At 49.8% G+C, this 25,463-nt stretch overlaps 2 protein-coding genes and 1 non-coding gene across 5 annotated transcripts; 1 reads left to right on the top strand and 2 right to left on the bottom strand.

Moving 5' to 3' along the window:
- Positions 1-5,145: 5,145 nt before the first annotated feature.
- Positions 5,146-5,252, bottom strand: LOC136135779 (U6 spliceosomal RNA). Its single transcript, XR_010656621.1, has one exon. It is a non-coding gene; the product is annotated as a U6 spliceosomal RNA (small nuclear RNA).
- Positions 5,253-12,080: 6,828 nt separating this feature from the next.
- On the top strand, positions 12,081-16,343 carry HMOX2 (heme oxygenase 2). Its single transcript, XM_065892384.1, has 5 exons — positions 12,081-12,199; positions 14,090-14,207; positions 14,576-15,067; positions 16,000-16,126; positions 16,216-16,343. Exons 1-5 carry the CDS (start codon positions 12,114-12,116, stop codon positions 16,341-16,343), a joined length of 951 nt encoding a protein of 316 aa, XP_065748456.1. The 5' UTR covers positions 12,081-12,113.
- A 2,927-nt stretch (positions 16,344-19,270) lies between these two features.
- CDIP1 (cell death inducing p53 target 1) lies at positions 19,271-20,889 on the bottom strand. 3 transcript variants are annotated; one of them, XM_065892826.1, is made up of 4 exons: positions 20,805-20,889; positions 20,515-20,670; positions 19,504-19,777; positions 19,271-19,382 (listed from the first exon to the last, which is right to left on the bottom strand). In XM_065892826.1, exons 1-4 carry the CDS (start codon positions 20,887-20,889, stop codon positions 19,271-19,273), a joined length of 627 nt encoding a protein of 208 aa, XP_065748898.1. The 3 variants fall into 3 exon arrangements, with proteins under 3 accessions (XP_065748898.1, XP_065748899.1, XP_065748900.1); XM_065892827.1 differs by having other exon boundaries at positions 19,504-19,660; XM_065892828.1 differs by having other exon boundaries at positions 19,504-19,660; positions 20,635-20,670.
- Between the last annotated feature and the right edge of the window lie 4,574 nt (positions 20,890-25,463).

Below are 25,463 nucleotides of genomic sequence, written 5' to 3'. Positions count from 1 at the left end.
GTTAACTTTAAGTGACACTTTATTAGTCTATTATTAGTCAAATATTCATCAAATAACTATTAGTTTGTTAGTCAGCATCATACTATATGGCAGTTTTATAAGTAAATTATCTCATTTTTATACCTACGTTGCAGAGTTGTTATTACTATCCTTACAGATGAAGAAACTGAGACTCAGAGAGGTACCTGGTCGAGGGCCACCCAGCAGGTGTGCAGCAGAACCAGGGTTTTCTCTCTGTCCTGCCTGACTAGAGCCTGTGCCTTGACCACAGCCCTATGCTGCCTCTCAGCCTGTGTGTGGCAGTGGATTCTCTCTTGGCTGGGCTTAGTTCAGGTCAGGTTTGTTGGGCGCTTACCATAGGCCAGCTCTAGAGATAATCATGCAATTCAGTCATTACCTCAACTCCTTTGGTGTCCTGTCAGCACATTAGCATTGTGCTGTGCAAATAGGACTTCTGTGCGTATGGCTGCTGTTAGATTTGTTGAGCCCATCTTCCAGAAACTTTGAGGTGGAGGGATTCGGTCTGCATGTCATAGGATGTATACCGAAATACAAATACTTATATTTGTATCTAAGTTAATAGTCACATTTATACAGATGCTGAGTTACTGCCGGTGACTACTGTGTGGGGAGGCTGTGTCCTGGGCATTTCGTCCTGGTGAGGAAACTAATGCACATGGCTGTGGAAATTTCATGGATAGACCAGGTAGAGTAATGTGTGATGATCTGTTATCTCTTACCTTGGATCTGAGAAGGCTTCAGTGAAGACCTAGAGTATCTAGAAAAAGAGTTTGAGGGCATTTTGCTAAGTAATCACTGTGCCACCTTGATTTTTCTGCCTTTCAAGTATGGCTTTGAGGGGTGTTGCAAGTAAATTGTTACTAACAGTGAAATTTTTGAATATTTTGTCTTTCAAAAAATATGTTTTATTGAGTTAAAGATTATCCTTATAAGTCAGCTCTCATTCTGAGATGCTTTTTAGAGTGGAAGAGAGGGCTGCTGTTACAACTAACTACTGATAACTTCACATCACCTACAGTATATTTTTTCTACCCTCTAGCTCCTGGCTACTCCTAGGGGACATTTTCATCCATGTACAAATAGGCCAGATATACTGAGGGAGGAAAACAGTTGCGCACCCCCATTCCTGGGAGCTGTTGCCTCATTTATTAATACAGGGAACCAGAGAGTTGAGTGGCAGCAGGCTGCCTACTCTGCTCTTGACCGCTCCTCCAGTGGAGGCAGGGCCTGCTGGGAACGCTGGGAAAGCCGAGCCTCTTACTCTAAGAAAGTCCGGTAGCTATTGCTGCTGGTCCCCTGCCACCATAGACACAAGCCTGTGAGGACAGGGCCAGCCTCTTGGAGTTGCCAGTTCTTGGTCAGGGCTTGTTTCCTTGCCGCCACTTCACCCACCCCTTCCCCTGCTGCCAGAATCTAGGCAGTTGTGAAAAAGCCTGAGAATGCCACCTAACTCTGTAGGCCTGTGGAAATATGTTAAGATCCCAAACAGGTCCAAAGTGAGAGAGGAGCCACCTCATTAGATTATTAGATTGACCAATGCCTTGGCCTATGGAGTTGCTAATCTTATAAGAAGTTTATGTTGATGTACTTCCTATCCATCACACTACTGTTTCAAAGGCAGATGTATTTTCAGTAGACAGAAAGGACTGAATAGGTCTTAGACACTTAACACATGGAGGACACGCTTTCAGATTCTTAAAACCAGGTCTTCTGTTTCTCTGTAGTTACTATGGTAATAGGTACTATAGAAATGTGCAGACTCTATTGTGACCTCCTCTTGGTGTTGGGATGCCCCAGAGCCTCTGGCTTCATCGTCCACCAAGACCTGGCAGATCTGGCTGCTTCCTTCCAGGCACTGAGTGGTGGCGGGGGTCGGGGGATGGAGTCCCAATCCTCCCCCTTGGGACCAACCATCTCCAGCCTTGGCCTGCCGTGTTAGTCAACAAAAGTAGGGCTCGCCAGGGGACAACCTCCTCGGGTTGCCCTGTATTCTGAGTGAGCCAAGATGAGATTTGTGGGGATGGGCAGCAGCAGCTTCTGAATCTTCAAATGGGAGCCTGAACATTTACTTCTCAGAAATCATAGGACTGAGCTCACTTTTCATACTAAAAAAACGAATGGCACTCAGTGGTTTAGCAAACTCCTCCACTGTTAGCGTAAATGCAGTGTAATATAACCTCAGTTTCCATGTTGCTAGTAGTCTGTCATGACACCCTACTAATTTCACGTTCATGTACCACTGAGGGTTAGCTGGGGACACAGGAGGAATCACCTTGCATTCAGAAGGAGTCAGGTTTGGTCCCAGCTCGACTGTTTACTCTGAGTGACCTTGGCCATATTACTTAATTCTCTTGATCTTAGTTCCTTCATAGTCATGGGATTCTGCTCGAAAGTGACTTAGTCTGGTGTGTCCACATCTGTTAGATTTTAGTCTGGTGCTCTTCCTCTGCACCACCCTCTCTTGGGTGAACTTGAGGGCCTTTGGTCCCTGCAAGGATGCTGCTTAGGTTCTGTTGATCCTGTTTGTACAGAGGAAATTACCTGAGAGCCCATAGCACTTCTAGGTTTTCCAAAATGGAAATTCAGCAGAAGCATCCTAATCATCCACTCTCTCCCTCAACTCCCAAATGCTATTTGTAGTCATCATTTATGAGAGAAGCTGAAGTCACAGGTGACAGTTGTTGCACCTGAGTGAAAGGAGATGTGACTGACCACTTAATCCACAGGACACGTGCTTTCAAGATTGTTCCAAAGTTGGAATGATTTTTGGTTGATGGAGATGACCCACCAGCATTTACTCTGTTACAACCAGCCCTGTAGATGTCTGGTGCCTAGGCTTTGTTCTTATAAAATCCCAACTTAACCATTTTAGAATTCAGTCAGTACTTCAGCCCCTATCCCTCCAGGTCCTTCTCATGGGACTAAAGAGTCTTGTCTTCTCAGCCCTGAGACCCAGTGGCACTCAGGGAACAAGGGCAGGTCTTGTATTTATTTCATTTGTAGTAGGAAGTGGCATCTTTTTTTTTTTTTTTTTTTTTTTGTGGTACGCGGGCCTCTCACTGTTGTGGCCTCTCCTATTGCGGAGCACGGCTCCGGAGGTGCAGGCTCATCGGCCATGGCTCACGGGCCCAGCCGCTCCGCGGCATGTGGGATCTTCCTGGACCGGGGCACAAACCTGTGTCCCCTGCATCGGCAGGTGGACTCTCAACCATTGCGCCACCAGGGAAGCCCGGAAGTGGCATCTTTGGTGCCAGCAGCAGTAGATTTCTGGCCTCTTCTCTGCTCTTTTCAGTGTTTCAGGTTTCGTCCCAGTGTCTGCTTTTGAATTCTTGCTCAGCTGTATTAGAATGTGCTACAGATGAGCCCACCCCTCCACAGTGAAAAAAGCCTGCCAGAGAAGTCTTGGACTTCCTGAATCACGCCAGTTTTTGAGGTTACTAAGAGACTAGTGCCCTTAGTTGCTTTCTGGTTGCTTGTTGCCCAAATGTGCAGGTGTGTGTTGAGTAAATCTGATGCAAGAGCTTTGTGTCCCTGGACTCCCCACTTTTCCAGGAATCCTTGTTTGAACTTTCTCTTTATCAAGAGGTTAATAGTCATCCATTCATTCAATGGACTGTGGGATTGAATTCACCCAGTGATCAAAATGAAATGGGTGAAGCTTGTGTTTAAGATATCCTGAGGTGTGGCAGCACCAGAGTTCAGAGACCTCAGGTCATTTATTCTGCAAACTCAGAAGGTATTGATCTAGGTGATGTGGTTTCCTCAGGGTTTTGGGAGGCCCCTCTTATCACTGCTTCGTAGGGTAAGAGCTGAGTCAACCCTGTGCACTGCTTCCAACATCCAACTTAGCCAGCATCAAGCAGCATCTGCAGTGTAGATTTTCTAGCTTCAGTGGTCACAGGTCTCACCTCAGAAAGAGCAGGAATTCCCATTTCCTGACACTGTCAGAGGATGATGGCTGAGTCAGAAGTCCTCAGGTGTGACCTGCCCAGAATTATCTATGGATTCACCAAATTTCACATTCTTCCTCAGTGTTTCAGAATCACCCAGCTGCCCGTTTTCGCCAACAACTTTCTCAAGAGATCATTAGCATTTGAGCAGCGTTAAGTTTCATGAAGCACTTGTGCACACATTAGCTCATTTAGTCCTCACAGCACACTCGAGAATGTGGAGCAAAGAGAGTTTTGTTACCCAGTTTTATGGATGATGAAACTCAGCCTTCAAAAGGTTATGACTTAACTATAGCCATGGAGCTACTAAGCATTGGAACTCCAACCCAGATCTTTCTAACTCTAAAGACCATACCCTTTGTGCAGGGCGCAGCTACCTTTCCATTCCCGAAGGTGAGCTGGGTCTAGAGCAATAATCAACAGTAAGTGAGAGCCCAAAAGTGGCCCCTGTAAACTGACAGGTCCACTGAGCTCCCCCCTCCCCTGCATCATTCCAGCCCTCCCTGAGGTCTGGGAGCAGCGCAGGGACAGTCAAGGCTGTTTGCTACAGAAAACAGGTTGCACCTCCTCTTCACATCCATATGCCAGCTGGGGTGCAAAACTGGCCCTTGGTGCAGGGTTTATGCTTATAAATACTGGATTTTAAACAGTGCTAAGGAGAGCAAGTTTATTTCCACGTTGCATCCGGGAACAGGGCTTCTTCCCCCTGTTGAGAATTTCCTGGTGTCCTAGCACTGTCTGAAAAAAGCTCACCAGGTGTGCCTTCTAGGGTAGACCAGCTAGTAAACAGTTCTGAGTTCATTCTCAATTCCTTTTGTAACATTAACATTTGTTATGAAGTGGTTTCATGGTCATTATCCTGTTTGATCCTAGTAATAGTCTTTTATTGAATGCTGGGCAGGTATTCATTGCATTTTACAGGTGAAAAATGGAGAAAGCCGGAGAGATTTGGAAGCTCTGAAGAGATGCACCTTCCTGCCCCCTGGCTTCCTCCCTCCTGCTCCCTCTCCCTCCACAGTAGCCCTAGCATCGTTTGTTCCCCAGATCATATATAGGGTTAGAAGGAGGATGTTAGAATTTACTCGTTTTGTGTAGACAGATATTCAGAAAAGAACTTGCATGATGGGTAAACAACCCATTTCTTTCTTTTTTTTTTTTTAACATCTTTATTGGAAAAAATATGGAATGCTTCACAAATTTGCATGTCATCCTTGCGCAGGGGCCATGCTAATCTTCTCTGTATCGTTCCAATTTTAGTATATGTGCTGCCGAAGCAAGCACAACAACCCATTTCTTTATCTGCTGAGGCTTGCCTGATAGGAGTATGTGGCACCATTAAGAATTGACTTGGCCTGATTATGGGATTGTTCAACAGAAACAGGTATTCTCACTTAAAGGTGAAAAGGGGATGTAGAGAAGGAACAAATCCTATAGTCCAGGAAAGGGAGTGTCTTGGACTCTTGTATTCTGTGTTTATCATCTGAAAACATTTATGGGGCACATATTGTACATGGTTTCTGTGACAGGTGATGCATCGTTTTTAACTATTGACCCTCCTGAATGTCACAATATGTGGGTGGGGTGAGATCATAGACAAAGATGTATACAGTTGAAAGGTATTAGTTCAGCCAGAAGAGTGGAAAACACGCAAACACATCTCCATGGGCTGTGGGAAGAAGGCTGCACCAGTGACCAGAGGCACCTTGAGACAGAAGAAACCAGAGGCCTCATTACCAGCAGTACTGGCTAAGAAAAGGAGTCAGAGCCTGCTGAGGCACCTGCCCTCACAGGCCCGCGGGTGAGGAGCAGCCTTGCTGGGCAGGGGGAGAGAGGATGTGGGACTGGACCTGTGTGGTGCTGTCAGAGGGACCCAGGGAGTCAGTGTCCACCTCTGATGTGGGGAGAGCAGCCCGGGGCAGGGACTATGGGGGAGACCCTGGGCTGCTGGAGCCCTGGGAGAGGACTCTGGGGGAGCAGCAGAAAAAACAACACTGGCCCCTAAAGGAAAGCAACAGCCCAGCTGGGCCCTGTGAGGTGAGAATGGCCTTGGCCAGCTCAGAGGCATGGGAATTTATAAACAAGTCATTAGTTAGAAAAAAAACCAGACCACCAGAAAGAGGGGTGGAGGTGGAGAGAAGGAGGGAAGGAGGGAGGGAAGGAGTCAGATTTGAAGAAAAATAAAACTAGATTTCATACCATTTAATTCAGAGAGGTAGTACCCAACTAAATTTTTTATTATTTTACTTGGTATTTTAGAATTTAATCCATATTTTATTGTCACCCCTCACCCGCCCCCTTCATTTAGCTAGCTTTGTCAGTAGGCATTTCATTCATGCATCAGCAACAATTACAGCTCAGGTTGGAGACTCCTCAGGGTGCTGTGCTGTACATGATTTGGAACATGGTATTGGACTCTGAGAAACTCAGAGTATGAGGGAGTCTTGATCTGTCTTGTAGGATGCTTCTAGTTTAATGGGGTGGGAAACAGGCTGATGGCACTTGTGGAAGCTGAAGAATGATCATCTCTTATAAATGTGACGCCACTTCTAGACCGGAGTGAACTCTGAGCCGCCAACAGCCTTCTAGGAGGCAGGCAGGGACTTCTGGTGCCCAGTAGGAAGCCATTCGGTAGGGAGGGAGCAGCCACTCACCTTCCGTCTGGCTGCTTCCTCCTCTGTGTATGTGGGAAAACAGCACTAGCTCATGTTGTGGGCATCCCATGAGTTGCGGTAGCTGATAGCTGGTCACTGTCGATTCCAGTCAGGCAGGAGAACTGTTCTCATTTCAGGGAGCTGGTTGCCTGCCTTTCCTCCCCCTTCCCCCCTCCTTCCTCTCTAGTTCTGGCCAAGCTCAGCAACCTGCCCCCTTCCCTCACTTGTGGTTTTCCAGGGCAAAGAAGAAGAATGGGAATGAAAAAAAGAATTGTTACGGATGAAGTCTCCACTGTGCCTTTTGGGATCACCAGGTGGGGAAGGAGTGGTGATTGTGTTTCTGTCTGGCAGCCGTGTCCCAGGCTGACTGACCTGAGATTTGCTGATGTGAGTCTCTATGGAGGAGGATTTAATGTCTTTGAACATGACTGTTCTTTCAGAAGCTCTAGAGTCTTGATTGAGCCTGTCATTTACCAGGGCAGAGGCTTTGAAATGAGTGTTGTGGATCTGCTGGGCCAGGTCCACAGGAGGGAACATTGGTGATCGGGATGTTGTTGCCGCTTCTCTCAGATCAGGTGTGGGAGTGGGAGTGAAAACCAGTAGTGATCGGGTGAACAGCTAGGAGTACAGGAATTATGGAGTTATGGAAGTAGATTTTACAAACAGAGAGTCACAGTTTTCTGGAAGTAGAAGAGAGAGGGCAGATCGACCTTTCTAGAATTAGTAAGAGCAAAGTAAAGGGCCCAGGGGACTTCCTGGTGACCACTTGGTACAGTACAGGGTCTTAGCTGGTTTCCTTGGTCCAATTGCTCTCTCTCTCCCTTCTCCCATGCCTTTCCCTCCCCCCTTTCAAGAGAATTGAGCCACTGTATATGAAAGAAGGAGCCAGTTAGCTAAAAAGTCCAACAAATAACAAGTATTCATAGTTTTACAAATTCCCTTCCTGTCACCATCAGTATACTTAGCTGTAGATAGTCGTAGTCAGTGTTTGGGGGCCTTTTTTTTAACAAAGAAGTTTATGTAGACTTCTTTATGCAGGGGTAGAGCCCGTCAGCTTGTTGCTGTGGTGCCAGGATTCCATTGTTTACTGTTGTTTGAGTAGCCCTGCCCTGTATTGTTAGGCTGTGTGACTTTTTTCAAATGTCATAGTATGGCTACTTATCATTTTGATTACTATTAATACTTCTTGAAGTGTATTTCCCACAGTGGAATATTTTGGGATCTTTCTGTTTTTGTGTTTTTGTTGGGGGGTTGGGGCAGCTTCTTGTTGATAACAAGAGGTTGAAGTCTAGAAAGGTTCCACATTTATGATTTGGCCTCTGATTTTCTAGGGATTACAGTGGTTCCTACAAAGAAAAAAGGATTTGAGTGTAGAAGTCAGCCTGACCAAGTTTGGCCATGTAGCTTTTCAGAGAATGAAGTGATTTCTGTTTCTGACGTGCAAGGTGGCTCCTGAATGCTGCACCCCAGGCCACTCCCTTGAGGAACAGTGGCCAGGCCTCAGGAATGGACACAGCCCTCTTCCAGGCACCGAGCCTGTGTGGGTTGAATGTACTAACTGAGCCTTGCTGAGAATGTTCTCCTTCCCTGCCAGATGGAGTTTTTAGCCTGCGTAAGGACTCAGTATTCTTGCCACTGGGATGGAATAAGCTGGTATCTGTCCTTGTTTCAAAGCAAAATCCTTAAACCGTGTTTTGAGTTTAGAACTTGTTGAAGTAGTGGACCGCAGAGTGCGCTTTGCTGGCCATAGATGCCTGCTGTTGGCGGCACGCATTACACCCACCTTCATTCCTTTGGATTTGTTGTTCAACATGTGTTTATGGAGAGCCTGTTATTTTGGGGGCCCTGGAGCTACAGCAGTGAAGCAGACAGCTGTGGCCATGCCCCTGGGGGCAGAGTCAGGCCTCCTTAGAGCTGGGAGGAAGGAATTAGGGGCTGTTGGGCAGGACCAGGTTGAAGAGGGTGGGCGGAGGGTGTGCCTGAGGGAGGACTGGCACAAATAAAGTGCTGCTGAGAAAAAAAAATGCCAAGACGGGCACTGGAGGAAAACTGGCTTTGCCTTCCTCTGTGTTTTTAAGAGAAGCAGAAGCCTTGTTGCTCAAGTCACTACACCTCCCAGAACGTGCAGTTATCAAGTAAAACAGTTAATGGTCAGATTTAATTGCTCATACAGTCACTGCTGTGCAGCATGATGATCAGGTGGAGGAATTTACCTAAGTTACTGCAGTTGGTAACCTAGGCAACCAAATGGCATTTGTTCTTGCCTTTGCCTGATTTTAGTTTTTTCCTGTAAGCAGCATGCGGGCTGCAGTCCTCAGGTGCCTGGGGCGTGTCCTCAGTGTGGCCGTGCACCTGCCTAGAGCCTCTGGGGCCTTTTACTGCAGCCTTCCTCCTCTGGGAAGCCTAGAACTCTCATGTCAGCACCCTCTCCTCTCTGCAGTCTGAGTGCCGAGCAGCTGGGGACAAATTGTGGCTCTCAGGGTCCCTAAGGGAGTGGAGCTCAGATGTTCTTTCTTAAAAGTCTGGGGAATTCCCGGGTGGTCCAGTGGTTAGGACACCACACTTTCACTGCTGAGGGCCCGGGTTCCATCCCTGGTCAGGGAACTAAGATCCCATAGGATCCCGCAGGCCGCGCGGTGTGGCCAAAAAAGAAGTCTGTAAAGTTGGGTCAGTATGAACAAGCTGGGGGAAGCTATGTGGGGCTTATTCCACAGTTGGCAGAGTCTACCTCGACCCCTCAGAAAGAGGACACATAGCTGGGTAGCCTTTCACCATCTCTGTGGACTGTCCAGTTTCTAGCTTTGTTCATACTGTTGCTTGATCTAGAGGCACTTCCTCTCCCCCACCCCCGATCCCGTCTGTTGTTGATGGTCTGCACCATACCGTCACCAACACTTTGATAGAGAAGAGTGTATCTAATTTGGAGTCAAAAGAAGGTCCCATTTTCTATATTTTGCTGTTTCTTCTTTTTTTTTTTTTTTTTTGCGGTACGCGGGCCTCTCACCGCTGCGCCCCTCCCGTTGCGGAGCACAGGTTCCAGACGTGCAGGCCCAGTGGCCATGGCCCACGGACCTAGCCGCTACGAGACATGTGGGATCCTCCCAGACCAGGGCACGATCCTGTGTCCCCTGCATCGGCAAGCGGACTCTCAACCACTGCGCCACTAGGGAAGCCCTATTTTGCTGTTTCTTTTCTCTCTTCTTTTCAGCTTTATTGAGTTATAATTGACAAAATTGTAATTGTTTAAAGTGTGCAACGTGATGATTTGGTATATGCATACATTGTGAAAGGATCCCCACAAGTTAACACATCCGTCACCTCACATATTTACCTTTTTTTAAAAAATAAATTTATTTATTTTTGGCTGTGTTAGGTGTTCGTTGCTGCGCGTGGGCTTTCTCTAGTTGCGGTGAGCGGGGGCTACTCTTCGTTACGGTGCGCAGGTTTCTCATTGTGGTGGCTTCTCTTGTTGCAGCCAGCGCGGGCTCTAGGTACATGGGCTGCAGTAGTTGTGGCATGCAGCCTCAGTACGTGTGGCGGGTGGGCTTAGCTGCTCCATGGCATGTGGGATCTTCCCAGACCAGGGCTCGAACCAATGTCCCCTGCATTGGCAGGCGGATGCTTAACCACTGCGCCACCAGGGAAGCCCCTACCTTTTTTTTTAAGTGAGAACACTGAAGATCTACTCTCTTAGCAAATTTCAGTTACGCAGTACACTATTATCAGCTATAGCCACCATGCTATTCATTAGCTTCTCAGACCTTATTCATATTATAACTGAAAGTTTGTACCCTTTTACCAGGCATTACCCATTGCCCCCACTCTGAGGCAGCCCCCATTCCACTGTGTTCTATGAACTGAACCTTTTTTTTTTAAAGATTGTGCATGGAAATGGTACCATGCTTTGTCTGGCTTATTTAACTTTCTGCTATTTTCTAAGTGTTCTTGGGCAAGTACAAACCATTATATCTAATATTTACTGAGTGCTTACCAAGTGGCAGGCACTATGCTTCCGTGTTCTCACTTAATCCTTCCTATCATTAATCCGATTGTATAAATACTAAATCTAAAGGTGAGAGAAGGTTCAGAAAGATCCTGCTGAGCAAAACCATGCCTTATAATATCCCCAAAGATAACAAAGAAGATGTTATCTAGAGAAAACTCAGGATATTTAGCAAAATACTAACAGTGGTTGTATCTGTGGGGTGAGATAGAGGTTGTTTTTAACTCTTTATACCTTTCAGGGACCTTTATGCCTTCTTTATACCTTTCAAAGACCATTTCTTATACTTCTTTGTTCTGCTTGAACAAAGAAGTGCCTATTTCTGGGTAGAGCTCAGTAATGCTCAGTAAGTAGATGCTGCTTGAGGTAGAAAGTTAAGGTCTCTTCTTTTCTTGGCTTGATTTGGCCTGAGTTGGTAGCCCTGGTCTTGCGTTACTTTGTTAGTTGTTGGTGCAGCTGTGCTGCTGTTCATCTGGAAATTTCCCAGATGGGCTCCCACCCCTTTGCACTGCCGGGGTGGAGGGTGAGCTTGTTGTGTTCTGGGACCATATCTCCCTGGCTGACGAAGGCTCAGCCGTGGCAGCAAGCAGCAGGCACCGATTGGCTAACTTGTTACTTCCATCAGCCGGGCAGAGTCTGGAGTGGGCTGGGGACAGTTTGCTTGCGTGGTGACTCAGTGTAGCTGAGGCAGGTTTTCAGGGGCCTTTCAAGCAGCTCTGCTTTAAAGCAGAGCTGCTCTGAATGGCCTGGCTTGACGTTCCACTTCGTGTGCTTCTCTGCACAAGGCCACCTGCCTTTAACAGGTAGGCTGGACTGGCTCAGATGAGCTTGCTGCCGCCCTGAGAGCTGCTGTACTGCTCTTTTTTTTAAAATGATGTTTTCTTTGTTATTTTATGTTTTGGATAACTTTTAATTTTGCTATAATTTCAGAAATACAGAAAAGTTGTAAGAATAGTACATAGAACTCTTGTGTACGTTTTATCCAGATTTACCATCAGCATTTTGCCTCATGTGCTTTACTTGTGTGTCCTCCCCCCTCCATGTACGTGCCTGTACACACACACACACACACACACACACACGTGCACGCATGCTCTTTTTCTCTGTCTCTGAACCATTTGACAATAAGTTGCAGGTAGTATGCCCCGTTACTTTGTGAATACCTCAGTATGTGTTTCCTAAAACAAGGACGTTCTCTTAACTAACCACAGTGCAATTATAAAAAACAGCAAGTTCAGCATCAGTACAATACTCTCACCACTGTCCATGTTTTGTCCATATGCAGATATAGTCCCAGTAACGGCAAAGCTTTATTTTTAACGAAAACATTCCTGAGGCACGTGGGTGACTCTTTGCTTATGTTGCTCAGGGGAGAGCAGAGCCAGCAGGTGTTTGGGGGACGTGACTGTCGTGGGCGCCGCATCACCTACTCCTCATGTCTCCGCAGGACCAGAGTAGTGAGAGCAGCAAGAACCACACCTGGCAACGATGTCAGCGGAACTGGAGACCTCAGAGGGGGTGGATGAGCCAGAGAAAAAGAGCTCTGGGGCCCCAGAAAAAGAAAACCACACCAGGTGAGCGATGGGGACTGGCCATCTTGAGTTAGGTGGGCCCAGGGCCTGCCATGCCCAGCACACCTGGTTTCAGGTGCTGGAGGCACCAGGTGTGGTCAGAGTCATGCTGCTGTGGTCCCCGGACGCCAGGCTGGCACTGAAGAGACAGCATATGGCACCCTGGGCTGCTCAGCGCTCTGCCCGCTCCTTCTCACCGTCATCTCCATCATACGAGGAGGCAGGACGGGCACTGCTAGGAATGCTGAATAGTGGAACTTGATGGTATTCCTGGTCCTTTTTTCTTCTTAAAATTCTAAGCGTTTTGTCATCTGGGGTGAGAAAGGGTAATCAGAGGCAAAGCTGGCACCTTTTCCAGTGTCTCCCACCCCCTTGAATGTGGGAGCAACTCTAACTTCAGGGCTTTCCTTACTGGGGAGGACCAGTTCACTCAAAGCCTCTAGTTACCTGGGCCTGTTCTTCATTGTTCTTAGCCTGTCCTTGTAGCCCTGTCATTGGCAAAGTTCTTTTTTTTTTTTTTTTCTGAATATTTATTTTTTATCAAAGTATGGTTGATGTATAATATTATATAAGTTACAGGTGTACAGTATAGTGATTCACAATTTTTAAAGGTTATACTCCATTTATAGTTATTACAAAATATTGGCTATATTTCCTGAGTTGTACAATACATCCTTGTAGCTTATTTTATACATAGTAGTTTGTACCTCTTAGTCCCCTACCCTTATATTGCCCTCCCCCTTTCAGTCTCCCCACTGGTAACCACTAGCTTGTTCTCTATATCTGTGAGTCTTCTTTTTTGTTATATTCACTAGTTTGTTGTATTTTTTAGATTCCACATGTGAGTGGAATTTAGTATTTGTCTTTCTCTGATTTCACATAGCATAATGCCCTCCAAGTCCATCCATGTTGCTACAAAAGGCGTTATTTCATTATTTTTTTGTGGCTAAGTAATATTCCATTCCATATATGTGTATGCATGTATGTATAATATATATATATCACATGTTCTTTTTTTAAAAAATTGGAGTATAGTTGCTTTACAATGTTGTGTTTCTGCTGTACAGCAAAGTGAATCAGTTATACATATACATATATCCACTCATTTTTAGATTTCCTTCCCATTTAGGTCACCACAGAGCAGTGAGTAGAGTTCCAGCAAAGTTCTTTTTTTATATCTTGAAATAATTGCTAATAATAAACTATTGTCAGCACATGAGTGATATGAGCTAGTCTCCTAAAGAAGCCAACAGAGGCTAGGCTTCGAGAGGTCAAGTTTTTCTCGCTCTAGTAGATGATTGTATGGACGCACATGAGCCCCTACTCGGTGCGTTCTCCACTTTGTCTGGTACTGGCTACTAGCATCTGTCAGCACCACTCCATCCTGCATAATTTTGTTAAGCAGCACAAACCTAGGTCCTGGCTCTAACCTCCCCGGCCTTGATCTCATTTGCATCTTCCTACTCCTGGACCCAGCCACATGTAATCCTGAAGACACTGTGGGTCCAAGGTGGGAGGAAAGCAGCAGGGCCACCCCAGAAGATGCATGGTCAGTCCTTCTCAGTGGTGTGGATTCCAGGAGAGACATTCCCAAAGGTTGTTTGTTCCCTGAAGCCAGCACACGCTGTGGTGTGTTTGTTTGGGCACTAGGGGGCCACAGAAGCAAAGCATCATTCATTTGGGTGGTTCAGAGAGACACGGACACTGTGGAGGAGTAGGTCACAGTCATCCAGAGTGTCTCCCAAGTCCTTGGAGCAGACTCACATCTGCCTGCCCTGTGCTTCTTGGTAAGAGGCTGGAATCAAGTTTCTGAGCAGCCTCTGCCTCTAGCTTAGCAAGTGGTCAGCCTAGAGCTGGGAAGGGCTAATTCACACACGCATGCTCTCTCCATAGGATGGTGGACCTCTCCGAGCTCCTGAAGGAAGGGACCAAGGAAGCGCATGACCGGGCAGAAAACACCCAGTTTGTCAAGGACTTCTTGAAAGGCAACATCAGGAAGGAGCTGTTTAAGGTTTGTGCCCTAGGTCATGGACTGGGTCGGGCTGGGGGCCTTAGTCCCATGAGGAAGCCCCCCGGAGAGCCTTTCTCCATACTACATGCTTTCTCAGCGTCAGGCTGTGGTTTCATGTCTTAAGTGGAATAACATAGTGATGTAAAGGAAGTGATCCATGTTCCAAAGAATTCACCGTGTCATTCCTTTAAGAAACAAAAGCTTCCTGCGCATGTGAAATAATTCACTGTATAAAAGTAGGCCTTTGGGGAATGGAGGGGGGTGCTACTCAAGCTTTTGTCTACAGCTGCTCAGAAGTGTGGGCAGTGGGCTCGGGAGTTGCTGGCCAAGGTCTCCCTTTCCCATGGTCTCCCCATCGCCCTCGGCAGCTGGCCACCACTGCACTGTACTTCACATACTCGGCACTTGAGGAAGAGATGGACCGGAACAAGGACCACCCGGCCTTTGCCCCCTTGTACTTCCCCTTGGAGCTGCACCGGAAGGCGGCGCTGATCAAGGACATGGAGTATTTCTATGGTGAGGACTGGGAGGAGCAGGTGCAGTGCTCCGAGGCCACCCGAAAGTACGTGGAGCGGATCCACTGCGTGGGGCAGAATGAACCAGAGCTGCTGGTGGCCCACGCCTACACCCGCTACATGGGGGACCTCTCAGGGGGCCAGGTGCTGAAGAAGGTGGCCCAGCGGGCCCTGAAACTCCCCAGCACAGGGGAAGGGACCCAGTTCTACCTGTTTGAGAATGTGGACAATGCACAGCAGTTCAAGCAGTTCTACCGGGCCAGGATGAACGCCCTGGACCTGAACCTGAAGACCAAAGAGAAGATCGTGGAGGAGGCCAACAAGGCCTTCGAGTACAACATGCAGGTACTGCCAGGGGTCAGGCGGGAAAGGGCCTCTGACCGCGGGGGGCTGCTGTGGGTCTGCCTGAATGGACATCAGTGCACTAGGACAGAGGGGCTGCCCAAATGGGCATCAGTGCACTAGGACAGGAGCTACAGCCTGCCCGAGAGAAAGTCAAGGGACCAAACAGGCCAGAGAGCATGAACCCAGTCATGGCTCTGCCTTGTTTGATAGCCTGTGTGTTGTGTTTTGGGAAGGCGAGGCCCCAGCACATTGAGGGGTTGGGAAGGAGAGAGCCATCTCCCTCCCTCTCACCCCAGGATCCTGGTCTTAAGGAATGGGTTTCCCCCTTTTTAGCAAGGATTGCTATGAGAAGTCCTACTTGGTAAGTTCAGGGAGAGAACCAAGGAGAGTGAGAATGACTCAGTTTACAAGTAGCTGTTAGATGGGCCCAAGTCCGGGGAGGTTGATTCTGTGTCCAGAGCCCAGGCCCAGCCCTCAGCACCAGAAAGTTGCCACGGGAGGTGGTGAAGCGCCAGCCTGACCACAGGCCTGGCAGCCCTAGTCTGATCTCAGCAGGCCTCTGAGGGCCACTTAGGCTAGATCAGCCCTGTCAGGGCCTCATTTTCCCATGTTCCTCCTTTTCTGTTGTTTCTTGCTAAAAATACCCAGTGGCTGGAAGTAGGGAAGTACCAGTGCTCACACTGTCTTGGGGCAGCGCTTTTGCTTTCTCCTCCTATCTGCCCCCTGGTAGTTTCAGTTGTGGGCTGTCAGTCGGGGCAGCACAGGCACGGCCACACCTCCCAGAGTTCGGCGGTGGGGCACGGACTGGGGCTGCTGCTCTGCACTCCTGAGCAAGCCTCGCCTGCTCCAGCTCCGTGTCCGGGGGAGAGAGATTTTTCTTTGAAAACAGAGGATACAGTCCAGTGATGGCTGTCGATCCTCTGCACCTGCAGATATTCAGTGAACTGGACCAGGCTGGCTCCTTGCTGGCCAAAGAGACCCTGGAGGACGGGCTCCCTGTGCACGATGGGAAAGGAGATGTGCGGAAATGCCCCTACTACGCTGCTAAACAAGACAAAGGTAGGTCTCGTGTGTCCCGAGCTCCCCCCAGGGTGGTTGTGTCCGTGTCCCCTGCTGATGCCATGTCCCTTGTTGGTGCTGCCGTGCAGGTGCCCTGGAGGGCAGCAGCTGCCCCTTCCGAACAGTCCTAGCTGTACTGAGCAAGCCCAGCCTCCAGTTCATCCTGGCTGCCAGCGTGGCCCTGGCTGCCGGCCTCTTGGCCTGGTACTACATGTGAAGGACCACCACCCATGCTGGCGCCCTCCTCCTGACCACTGGCCTGCCCTTACCTCCACCCACGACCAAACTACCACCTCAGGTGACTTTTTTTTTAATGCTGGGCTTGAGAAAACAAGCAACCAATAAAAGCCAGATGCTAAAGCTTTTGCCTGTCAGCATCCCATCTGTGGGCCAAATGCGGACCTGGGTGCAGGCCCACCCTCCCTGCAACCCCCTGGCCACGGCAGCAGGAGCAGCCAGTGCAGCTCAGCGGGCCAGCCTGGGCCTCTGGAACCAGCTCTGCTGCTGGGGCACCCACACCTCTGACCCCAAGGCTCTTTCCCTCTGCTCTTCCTCGTCATGTTGGCATTTAGGTGGGTATCTTTCCCCTGTTGGGAGTGGAGTAGCTAGCAAGTTCAGGCTCCCATAGCCCTGGGGTCGGGGGGGCTCCCTAGATGTGGCTGCTCTTCTGCAGGACCTCTCCTGGGGGCAGGGGCCAGGAAGTGGGCAGAAGCCAGGCTTGCACCCTGCCTCAGAGGCCTTGGGAGCTCTGTCCTGGGTAGCCAGTCCTCATGCCTCTCAAGCAGAAATCTGAGTGGGGTCTGTTTGCCCATGGCCTGTCTTCTCTGACCTGTGGAAATGCTACTGCACTCAATAAAATGGACTCTGACAGCTGCCTCGCTCCTTCCTGGTGTGATGTCATCCTTCTCGATGGCCCCTGGCAGCCCCTCATGTGCTCCCAATACTGCTGGTCCCGTTCCAGCAGCACACCTCTCCAGGGCAGAGTCACTGTGACCATCTCACAAAGACCCTTAAAGTCCATGCGGTCCCGTGGTTTTCTAATTCTCAGAGTGCTCTGGAGTTTTCCTACTTTTTGAGTTTTTTTTTTTTTTTTTTTTTTGCGGTATGCAGGCCTCTCACTGTTGTGGCCTCTCCCGTTGCGGAGCACAGGCTCCAGACGCCCAGGCTCAGCGGCCACAGCCCACGGGCCCAGCCGCTCTGTGCATGTGGGATCTTCCCAGACCGGGGCACGAACCCGCGTCCCCTGCACCGGCAGGCGGACTCTCAACCACTGCGCCACCAGGGAAGCCCTGAGTTTTTTTTTAATAACTAAGATAAAAGAGGAATAGAAATGAAGTATTTATTTTAATAGGAATTTATTACCGGTTTTATATATTGAGGATCTGTGAAAGTTTTACTCAGAAAAGGGTTCAACGGTGGGGACACTTTTTTCAATAACTGACTGAGCCCACTTGCCTTCACAAGTCAGATGAGGGGCAGGGGCAGAGCTGGCCAGAACCTGCGGGCCCAGCTGCCTGCCTACCCCCAGTAGCCTCAACCCCAGTGGCTCTGTCTTGCTTAAGGGAGTGAGGGTACCTCCCTGCAGGGTGGGATGACCCTGAGCTCTAGCTGGGGGTCTCCAGCTTGCAGACCCTGTGGGTGGATGCATGGTATGGAGGCGGGTTACATGTTATCAGTACCATGAAGCCAACTTCCTGATGCAGTCACAGCTGGAATCCTAGGGCTCATCCACACTGGGCTCTGGCGGGTTTAATTAGGGACTGAGATAGCAGTGTTGTTCCTGGATAGTCGGTTTGGCATAAGCACCGACACCCTGAGGACTCAACCCCCCACCGTCTTTCCCTCGCAAAAGGAAGCCAGGCAAGAGAGCAGAGGCCTCGGGCAGGGGAGTGAAAGGACCAATTTAATGAGAAACTATAAACTGAGACCAGCCACGATTCACAGTGACAGGAGGCCATGCAGTGGCAGTGCGAGACCAGGAGAGGGGCGGCAGCAGGATACAGTGGTCCACGTGAGCAAGTTCACAGACAAACCATTCAGGAAATAGACAGTGTGGGCTCAGGCCCAGGGCAGGGCTGGTGTCCACCAGGGCACTTGTGCCACTTGTGGCTGCTCCTTTCTCGTCCCCAGCCTGTCCCCCGTCCAGTGCTGCAGCTGCTCCTGCTGCAGTGCCCGCTGTTGGAGCGAGCACAGTGACAGGTGACAGCAAGCCAGCCAGGGCAAAGGGCGCAGCACTTACTGGGAAGAGGATCCGTGGAGAATGTGCACTGCAGATCTGAGTGTGCCTGCAAGGAGGCCCCTCCTCTCTGTCACCTCTAGTCCCAGCTGCGACACACCCCACAGGGGTTGTGCCCACATGCAGCAAGGACATGATATACACAGATGGGCTAGGCTCCTGGGCATTCCTTCTGGCCCTAGCAAAGACCAGGGTTCACAGAGGTGTGGCTGGAAAGGGAGCTGGGCAGGGGCCAGAGGAGAGTCCCTTCTTGGCAAGCTAGGGCCCAATCTCTTACCCCATGGCCTGCAGGTGTGCCAGTGTCCACATTATCCCAGGTGGCTTCTGGGCACTGTTAAGAGTTCCTGAGTTCTGAGGGCCAGAGTCATTCCTTCTGACCATCATACCTGCCTCTAGCACTTCAAAAACAAACTCAGGCCTGCCTGGGTCCATCCCCCACTCTCAGCCCAGCAGATCAGAAATGACTACTGTGGCTACAGGCTAGGCCCCAGTGCAGGCCCCAGGTCTAGGGAACCAGCCACTGCTCTGGCTGCTTTTGGTCCCAGAAAGACCCAGGACCGAACCTGTACCTGGTTCAGAAATGCAAGAAGAGACCCCAGCAGGGAGACCATGTGAGAGAGATCATTCCCTGCTTATCTTTCTGATCACAAACACCAAGCAAACCAGCAGCACACAAGCTCAGTGCCATCCCCCTGCCACTTGCTGACCCTTGGCCTAAAATCCAACAGAATTTTTGCCAAAAGAGTCAGATGCTCAGGGAAGGACAAGGTGAAGAGGACAAGACTTCCAGGGGACGGACTGGTGGAACAGCTTCCACCCCCAAGTGGGAGCAGGGAAGCGAGCCACTGAGCGCGGGGAGCAAAGCACAGGGGGCCAGACTGACAGTGGGGAGTCCAGTCCCGGCTCCGTTAGCAGAGGCGCTTGTACGTGTAGATGTAGGCTTTGCAGCTGGGGCACGTGTGCGTCACATCCTTGAAGTCGTTGATGAGGCAGGGGATCAAGCAGCAGCCCAGGTCACACCTGAATCGGAGATGGGGAGAGACAGGGAGGCCTGAAGAAAAGGCGCCGAGGACCGGGGCCTACTCCAGCGTGGTGGTGGGTGCGCTCAGCCTCCCCACCCAGCAAGCGCTATACCACCTACCCCATGAAGCAGCAGAAGAAGCCCAGCACGAAGTTCATCAGGCCAATCTCGTAGGAGATCTTGGTGGTGATGGCCTGCTGGCAGTGGGGACACACCGTCTGCACGGGCGCACCCTCAAAGATCTCTCCCTGCAGCACTGTCACTGTGGTGGCAGCCCCTGAAGGGACCAGGACCGTGGCCGTATGGCCCCCAGGGCCAGGGTAAGGCCCTGGTGGGTAGGGCCCTGGTGGGTAGTAGCCCATGGGTGGATGGGGGCCTGGAGGAGGGTAGAAACCTGGAATGACACGGAAGATGGAGCAAAGACAGATCACTGCCTTGCCACCTGCCCCATGTGAGAGGTGAGCACAAAGCCCTGAGGCCCCCAGCACCCAAGGACATAGGATGAAGCCTTGGGGACCAGGCCCTGGGCCAAAGTAACCATCGACATTCTCCCAACCTTTCCTGCTCCCTGTCCCATGGGGACCAAGACAGAGAAGCTACTTGGCCCAGCCAGATAGGGCAGAGAGCTGGGAACAAGGTCTAACCTCTCCTCAATCTTAGCTTGATGCATTGGCTCCCTTGCCTCTGACACACAGGGGACTGAGCTGTGCTCAAGGACCTTGACCACAGGAGGGAAAGCCTTGTCTCTCATCAGCATCTCCTCCCCACCAGCATCAGGTCTTGCACTGTGGTGCCAGGGGCCAGCCCACCTGACCAGGGCCTGATTCTCCAGCCTGTGTAGTCTCTCTGAAGAGCTGCTGGGTGAGCAGGATCCCAGGCCTCCACCATGGACTCAGGTTCCTGGCAGCACCTCCAGGAGCCAGCCCTCCCCTTGCAGGGCCCGGGACACCTCTGGCCCACAGAACCTGTACCATGTTTTAGGGCACCTTCCCATGTCCACCGTCCAGACCCACGATCAGCCCCCCACCCTTAAACACCCACACAGACAGACTACCCGCCCGCAGCAAAGGCTGGCTGGCAACCCAGGTGACATGCTGAGTGCTGGGCTAAGCGGATTCCTTTCCAGCTTACCTGGAGGCATGTAGGTGCTGTCTGCATTCACATGTGGGGGGATGAAGCTAGGCTGGGGCATTGGGTGACCCGGCGGCTCATAGGGTGGGGGGCCAATGTCTGCAGGGGGCAGTGACATGCCCGGTGGGGGCTGCATCACAGCTGGGGAGGTGCGGCCTGGACAGAGAGTGACACAGAGAGACAGGGAGAGGAAGCTCAGACGGCTCCAGCCATCAGCGGAGGGCTGCTCCAGGCACCAGCTCCTAGCAGCTGGAAAGGGCAGGAGACAGCAATCAAGTGCTGAACCCTACCTGGGGTGGGTGGAGCTCCACTTTTCTCCTCCAGAAGGGGGGCTGTGGGGCCCCCAGGGTAAGGAGGGGGCGGCTCGTTCGACATCTTTGCTGCTTCTCCTGGACCCTGGAGGACAAACTGAGATGCAAAGTATGCTCCCAGCCCGCCCCCCTCAGCCCCCCACCGCCAGTCAGGCACTGGTCTGTGATGAGGGGCTGCAGCGCAAGGTGTGTGGTCATCCTCAGAGCCGCCCCTGCTGAGCCCAAGCACAAAGGGCCTCCTGTGGCTCCTGCAGGTGTCCCCTGCTCCGGGGCTCAGGTCACCTTTCACTCCCCTCCCCATAAATCTCCACACTTGTGATGGGCTGGGACCAATTCCTTCGAGAGAGAGCAGACTGGGCTCCCTGTAGGCCCTGGAGACGCCCCACCATTGCTTAGGTAACCCAGCCCAGAGCCACCATCCTCCAACCTCCAGAAACTACCAGCTTCAGGGGTCACCTTTGTGAAAGCCAGACAGTCGGGTGGCCCTGGAAAGGGGACAGAACCCAGCAGCTTGGGAACCTAATCTAGGGCTTCTCACAGGGCAGTCTGGTCACTGGTCCTCTCCTCCCCTCCAACTTAGGGAGCACCAGGCTGGCCTCCACGCCAGGGCACTGTGGCCTGCTTGTGGGAGGGGGTCTGGGAGAGTTTTTATACCTCCAATCCCAGGTACTCAGAGGAGATAGGCAGGTGAGGCTCCTTCTACTGCCGGCCTGGGCAGACAGGGTTCTGGGGAGCTGTTTCAGGGGGAGAACAGGTAGCGCCCTCAGCAGCGGCTGCCCCTGGGCACCTGGCCCCACGCAGCCACACTCCCTCGGCACTGTATGTCTGGTGTCTCCCCCGCTGCCCAGCTCAGCGCCATCCTGTGTCCCTGCCCACTCCTCAGCCCCCGCTTCCCTTCCCCACAGCTGCTGTCTCCTCAGGGCCACGGCCAGTCCTCTGTCCACTCCCCACCAGGCCCACAGCAGCCCCCTCATGTCTACATGCCCTGTGGGAAGGAATCAGAACCAAGGGCTTCTCCCCACAGCAGCAGCGCTGTTTTGATCGGGGAGTGGATGGGGCGAGAAGGAAGGAGGTAGTGTTGGTCATTTCCTTCACAAGGTCCACTGAGCACCTGCTGCCGGGTACTGGGGGAGAAGCAGGGGAAGCAGGCCATCCTCCCGCCCCTGAGTCTGCATTCTGTCCTTTAGTAAGACACTTCCTTCACTCTATTCAGCAGCATAAAAGGCTAAAAATTAGTAGCATTTTAAAGCATTTTAAAACTGATATAATATGAACTAGGAAAAAAAACTAAACAGTATAAAAAATATATACAATGAAAGCAAGTCTCCTAGTATAGCTCCCTCCTAGAGCCCATCAGTGTTAAGTTCAGAACCATGTGGGGATGGAGGGCCCCAAACAATCCTGCCAGGGGAGAGGGAGCCTGGAGTCAGTAGGTTTAAATATTAAATTTAACACATTAGTGGCAGGGCCAGAGGAACTGAATCCAAGCAACAAAAGTGAAAAAAGATACAACTGATTTCATCAAAATTTAAAACTTGTGCTTCTAAGGATACCATCAAGAAAGTGGGAAGACAACCCACACAGTGGAGGAAAATTTTTACAAATAATGTATCTTTTCAGGGACCTGTACCATTTAGAATATATAAAGAACTCTTCTAATTCATTAACAAAAAAGATAACCCAATTTTTTTAAATGGGCAAAAGGATCTGAACATACATTTCTCCAAAGATAAACAAATGCCCAATAAGCACATGAAAAGAACCTGAACATGGTTAGCCAAAAGGAAAATGCAAATCCAAACTACAAGGTACCATTTCCTACCCACCTGGATGGCTAAAATGAAAAGAACAATAACAAGTATCATGTAGAGAAACTGGAACCCCCCACATTGCTGGTGTAGCCGCTCTGGAAAACAGTCTGGCAGTTCTTCAAAAGGTTAAAATAGAGTTACCACATGACCCAGCAATTCTGCTCCTAGGTATATACCCAAAAGAATTGAAAACTCATGTCCATACAAAAACTAGTACAAGAATGTTCATAGCAGAATTATTCATAACAGCTAAAAAGTGTAAACAACTCAAGTGTCCATCAACTGATAAATGGATAAACAAACTGGATATAAACATATATATATTTCCATACAGTAGAATATTAATCCAGCCATGAAAAGAGATGAAGTACTGACACAGCTACAACCTGGATGACCCTTGAAAACATTATGCTCAGTGAAAGAAGCCAGACATAAAGGACCACATATTATATGATTCCGTATATAAAATGTCTGGAACAGGTAAATCCATAGGGGCAGAAAGCAGATTCGTGGTTTCCAGGGGTTTGGGGGGCTGGCCAGTTCCTTTAGGGATGATGAAAATATTGTAAAACTGTAATGATGGTTGCACAATTCTGTGAATATACTAAAAACCACTTAATTGCACACAATTATTTAAAATATTTTAATTTTTTGCCACGCCCTGCGGCATGCGGAATCTTAGCTCCCTGACCAGGGATTAAACCTGTGCCCCCTGCATTGGAAGCACAGAGTCTTAACCACTGGACCAGCAGGGAAGTCCCCGAATTGCACACTTTAAATGGGGAAATCGTATGGTATGTGGATTATTGTATGTCAATAAAACCTATTAAACTGAAAGAAAACAAAATTGCCCAACATTATCACCCTAATGCAGCCAGTCTCAGCATGTCCCTGCCAGTCTGTATGTATAGGCACCTGTATTTTTATATAGTTGCCATTGTGACAAAGTTTTAAATCCTTTTAACATTGTGTCACATATATTTACTCCATCTTGCAAGACTCCATGACCATAGATTTTAATATTTCCAAAAATGGGCCCATCACTGTTTACATGACCAATCCCTATTAAAGCATTTAGTATGCTCCTTATTTCATAAAAGACTGGAACACCTTTGGCTAATGCTCTTTCCCTTTCTTGGATTATTTCCTTGGGCTAAACCTGTCAGAAGTGAGATTATTAGGTCAAAGGGTATGGACATTTTATGCCTTCTGTGAAGGATGATGCTGATTTACAGTGCAAACTCTGAATACTACTGTTATTATGATTTGAAATGTTAAGATGACACTTGGTTATGTTTACTTCTTTGATCACTAAGAGGGAGGACATCTTCCCAAATGCTTATCAATTATATGCCAGCTCTTGTGAGTTGCTGCTTATAATTATCCTTTGAAGACATGGAGGCCAAGGAAAGACAGGACCTGTCTGAGGTCCCATGGCTTATTAGAGGCTGAGCCAAGCCTAGGACCCTGGTGTGACTCTTCCACCTCCACCTGCAGGTGACTCCTCATAGCACAGGGTCAAGAACAGTAAACAGCAGAGCCTCTAGAGGACGTCACAGAAGGTCCCTGTCCAGGGGCACTGGCTGTGCATGCTGGGCCTGAGGTCCCTTGCCCAGGCCACTGCCAGTGGCCACAGCCACCCTGATGGGAGAAAAAGGCAGCTTTCCTTAAGGAGCTTGACTCGAGTCTGCAGAAAACTCTAATATGCTGAGTCTGTTAGAACCTGGGCTGGCACCTGCTGCAAACTGCCATGCTCCATCCATCAGGGATGCCTGTGGGGGTGGCTTACCAGGAAACTGGCGGGTCCTGGGTCGCTAAGCAGGCCGGGAAGAGCTGCACTGTGCTTGGCAAGGCGCTTGAGCACCTTTGGGTTTAAGAGGGAGGAACTAGCCCCTCCATGTCTGGGGAGCAGGCACACACACACACTTCAGAGGATGCAGGCGTGGCCTGCCTTGTCACCAAAATCTCTGGATCTAATTCCATCATCTAGAGCGCAAGAATTCACTCTGGAATCCCACCATCATAATGATGGCATAAGCCCTGCACACAGGGCAGAGGCCTCCCCTGGTGTCCAGCAGAACCTAGAGCAGGCACTGCTGCAGGACACTCATTACACTCCAGGCCCGGACTACACCACGGCCCAGCTGCTCCTGTCTCCTCTCCTCCCCTCCACACCTACACCCACGATGCAGCTGCCTTCCTTAACTGTGGCAGAGACTGGGGGGCAGGCCCCTCCAATACGCAAGAGAGGTTTCTGAAAAATGGCTCATGAAGATTTCAGGAATTCAAACTCCAGTTCCCCTAGTGCTTCCCAATATAAAATCAAATGTGTGTGTTCCCACAAAACTGCATTGTCCAAGGTGTAATCAAAAACCTCAAGAATGCAATAATCTTAAAAAAAAAAAAGGCACATGTCCAAAAGAACAGTTTTCCAATAAAAATGCACACTGCTCAAGTTAAGCTACAAGTGCAAGCGTGGAATCTGATATCACAGCCCCGGCAACTTCACTGTTGGGCAGGTGCTGGAGCATCCGTTAAAAGAGGCTCAGGAAGGGCAGCAAGTTCCCAACAGAGGAGAGGGAGGCCCATGATCCTGGGAGCTTGATGAAGCCAACGTGCAGCCCCTGAACCCCGAGACAGGCCTCTCAGCCTCCTGTTTAGATATTGTAGCTACAGACTGTGAAGAAACAGAGTTGTCTGAAAGCCGTCACGAGTCTATCATAAACCAAACAGGAGCTCCCAGGGGGCCCAGAGGACGTTACACAGCACACCCCTTTATGCCCTCTGGACTTGGTGGATGCAGAGGTATTACCCAGTCATAGTACTG

The sequence above is a fragment of the Phocoena phocoena genome, chromosome 15, assembly GCF_963924675.1.
Source record: "Phocoena phocoena chromosome 15, mPhoPho1.1, whole genome shotgun sequence".
Taxonomy (NCBI): domain Eukaryota; kingdom Metazoa; phylum Chordata; class Mammalia; order Artiodactyla; family Phocoenidae; genus Phocoena; species Phocoena phocoena.
This window is presented reverse-complemented; position numbering and strand designations above follow the sequence as displayed.

Bases quoted from the DNA above. Each gene is read 5' to 3' on its own strand.
- HMOX2 (XM_065892384.1), top strand. From the start codon at position 12,114: ATGTCAGCGGAACTGGAGACCTCAGAGGGGGTGGATGAGCCAGAGAAA. The intron at 12,200-14,089 runs GTGAGCGATGGG...CTCTCTCCATAG, and splicing joins GAAAAAGAAAACCACACCAG to GATGGTGGACCTCTCCGAGC. The intron at 14,208-14,575 runs GTTTGTGCCCTA...CGCCCTCGGCAG, and splicing joins TCAGGAAGGAGCTGTTTAAG to CTGGCCACCACTGCACTGTA.
- CDIP1 (XM_065892826.1), bottom strand. From the start codon at position 20,889: ATGTCGAACGAGCCGCCCCCTCCTTACCCTGGGGGCCCCACAGCCCCC. The intron at 20,671-20,804 runs GTAGGGTTCAGC...CTCTCTGTCCAG, and splicing joins TGGAGCTCCACCCACCCCAG to GCCGCACCTCCCCAGCTGTG. The intron at 19,383-19,503 runs GTAGGTGGTATA...TCTCCGATTCAG, and splicing joins TTCTTCTGCTGCTTCATGGG to GTGTGACCTGGGCTGCTGCT.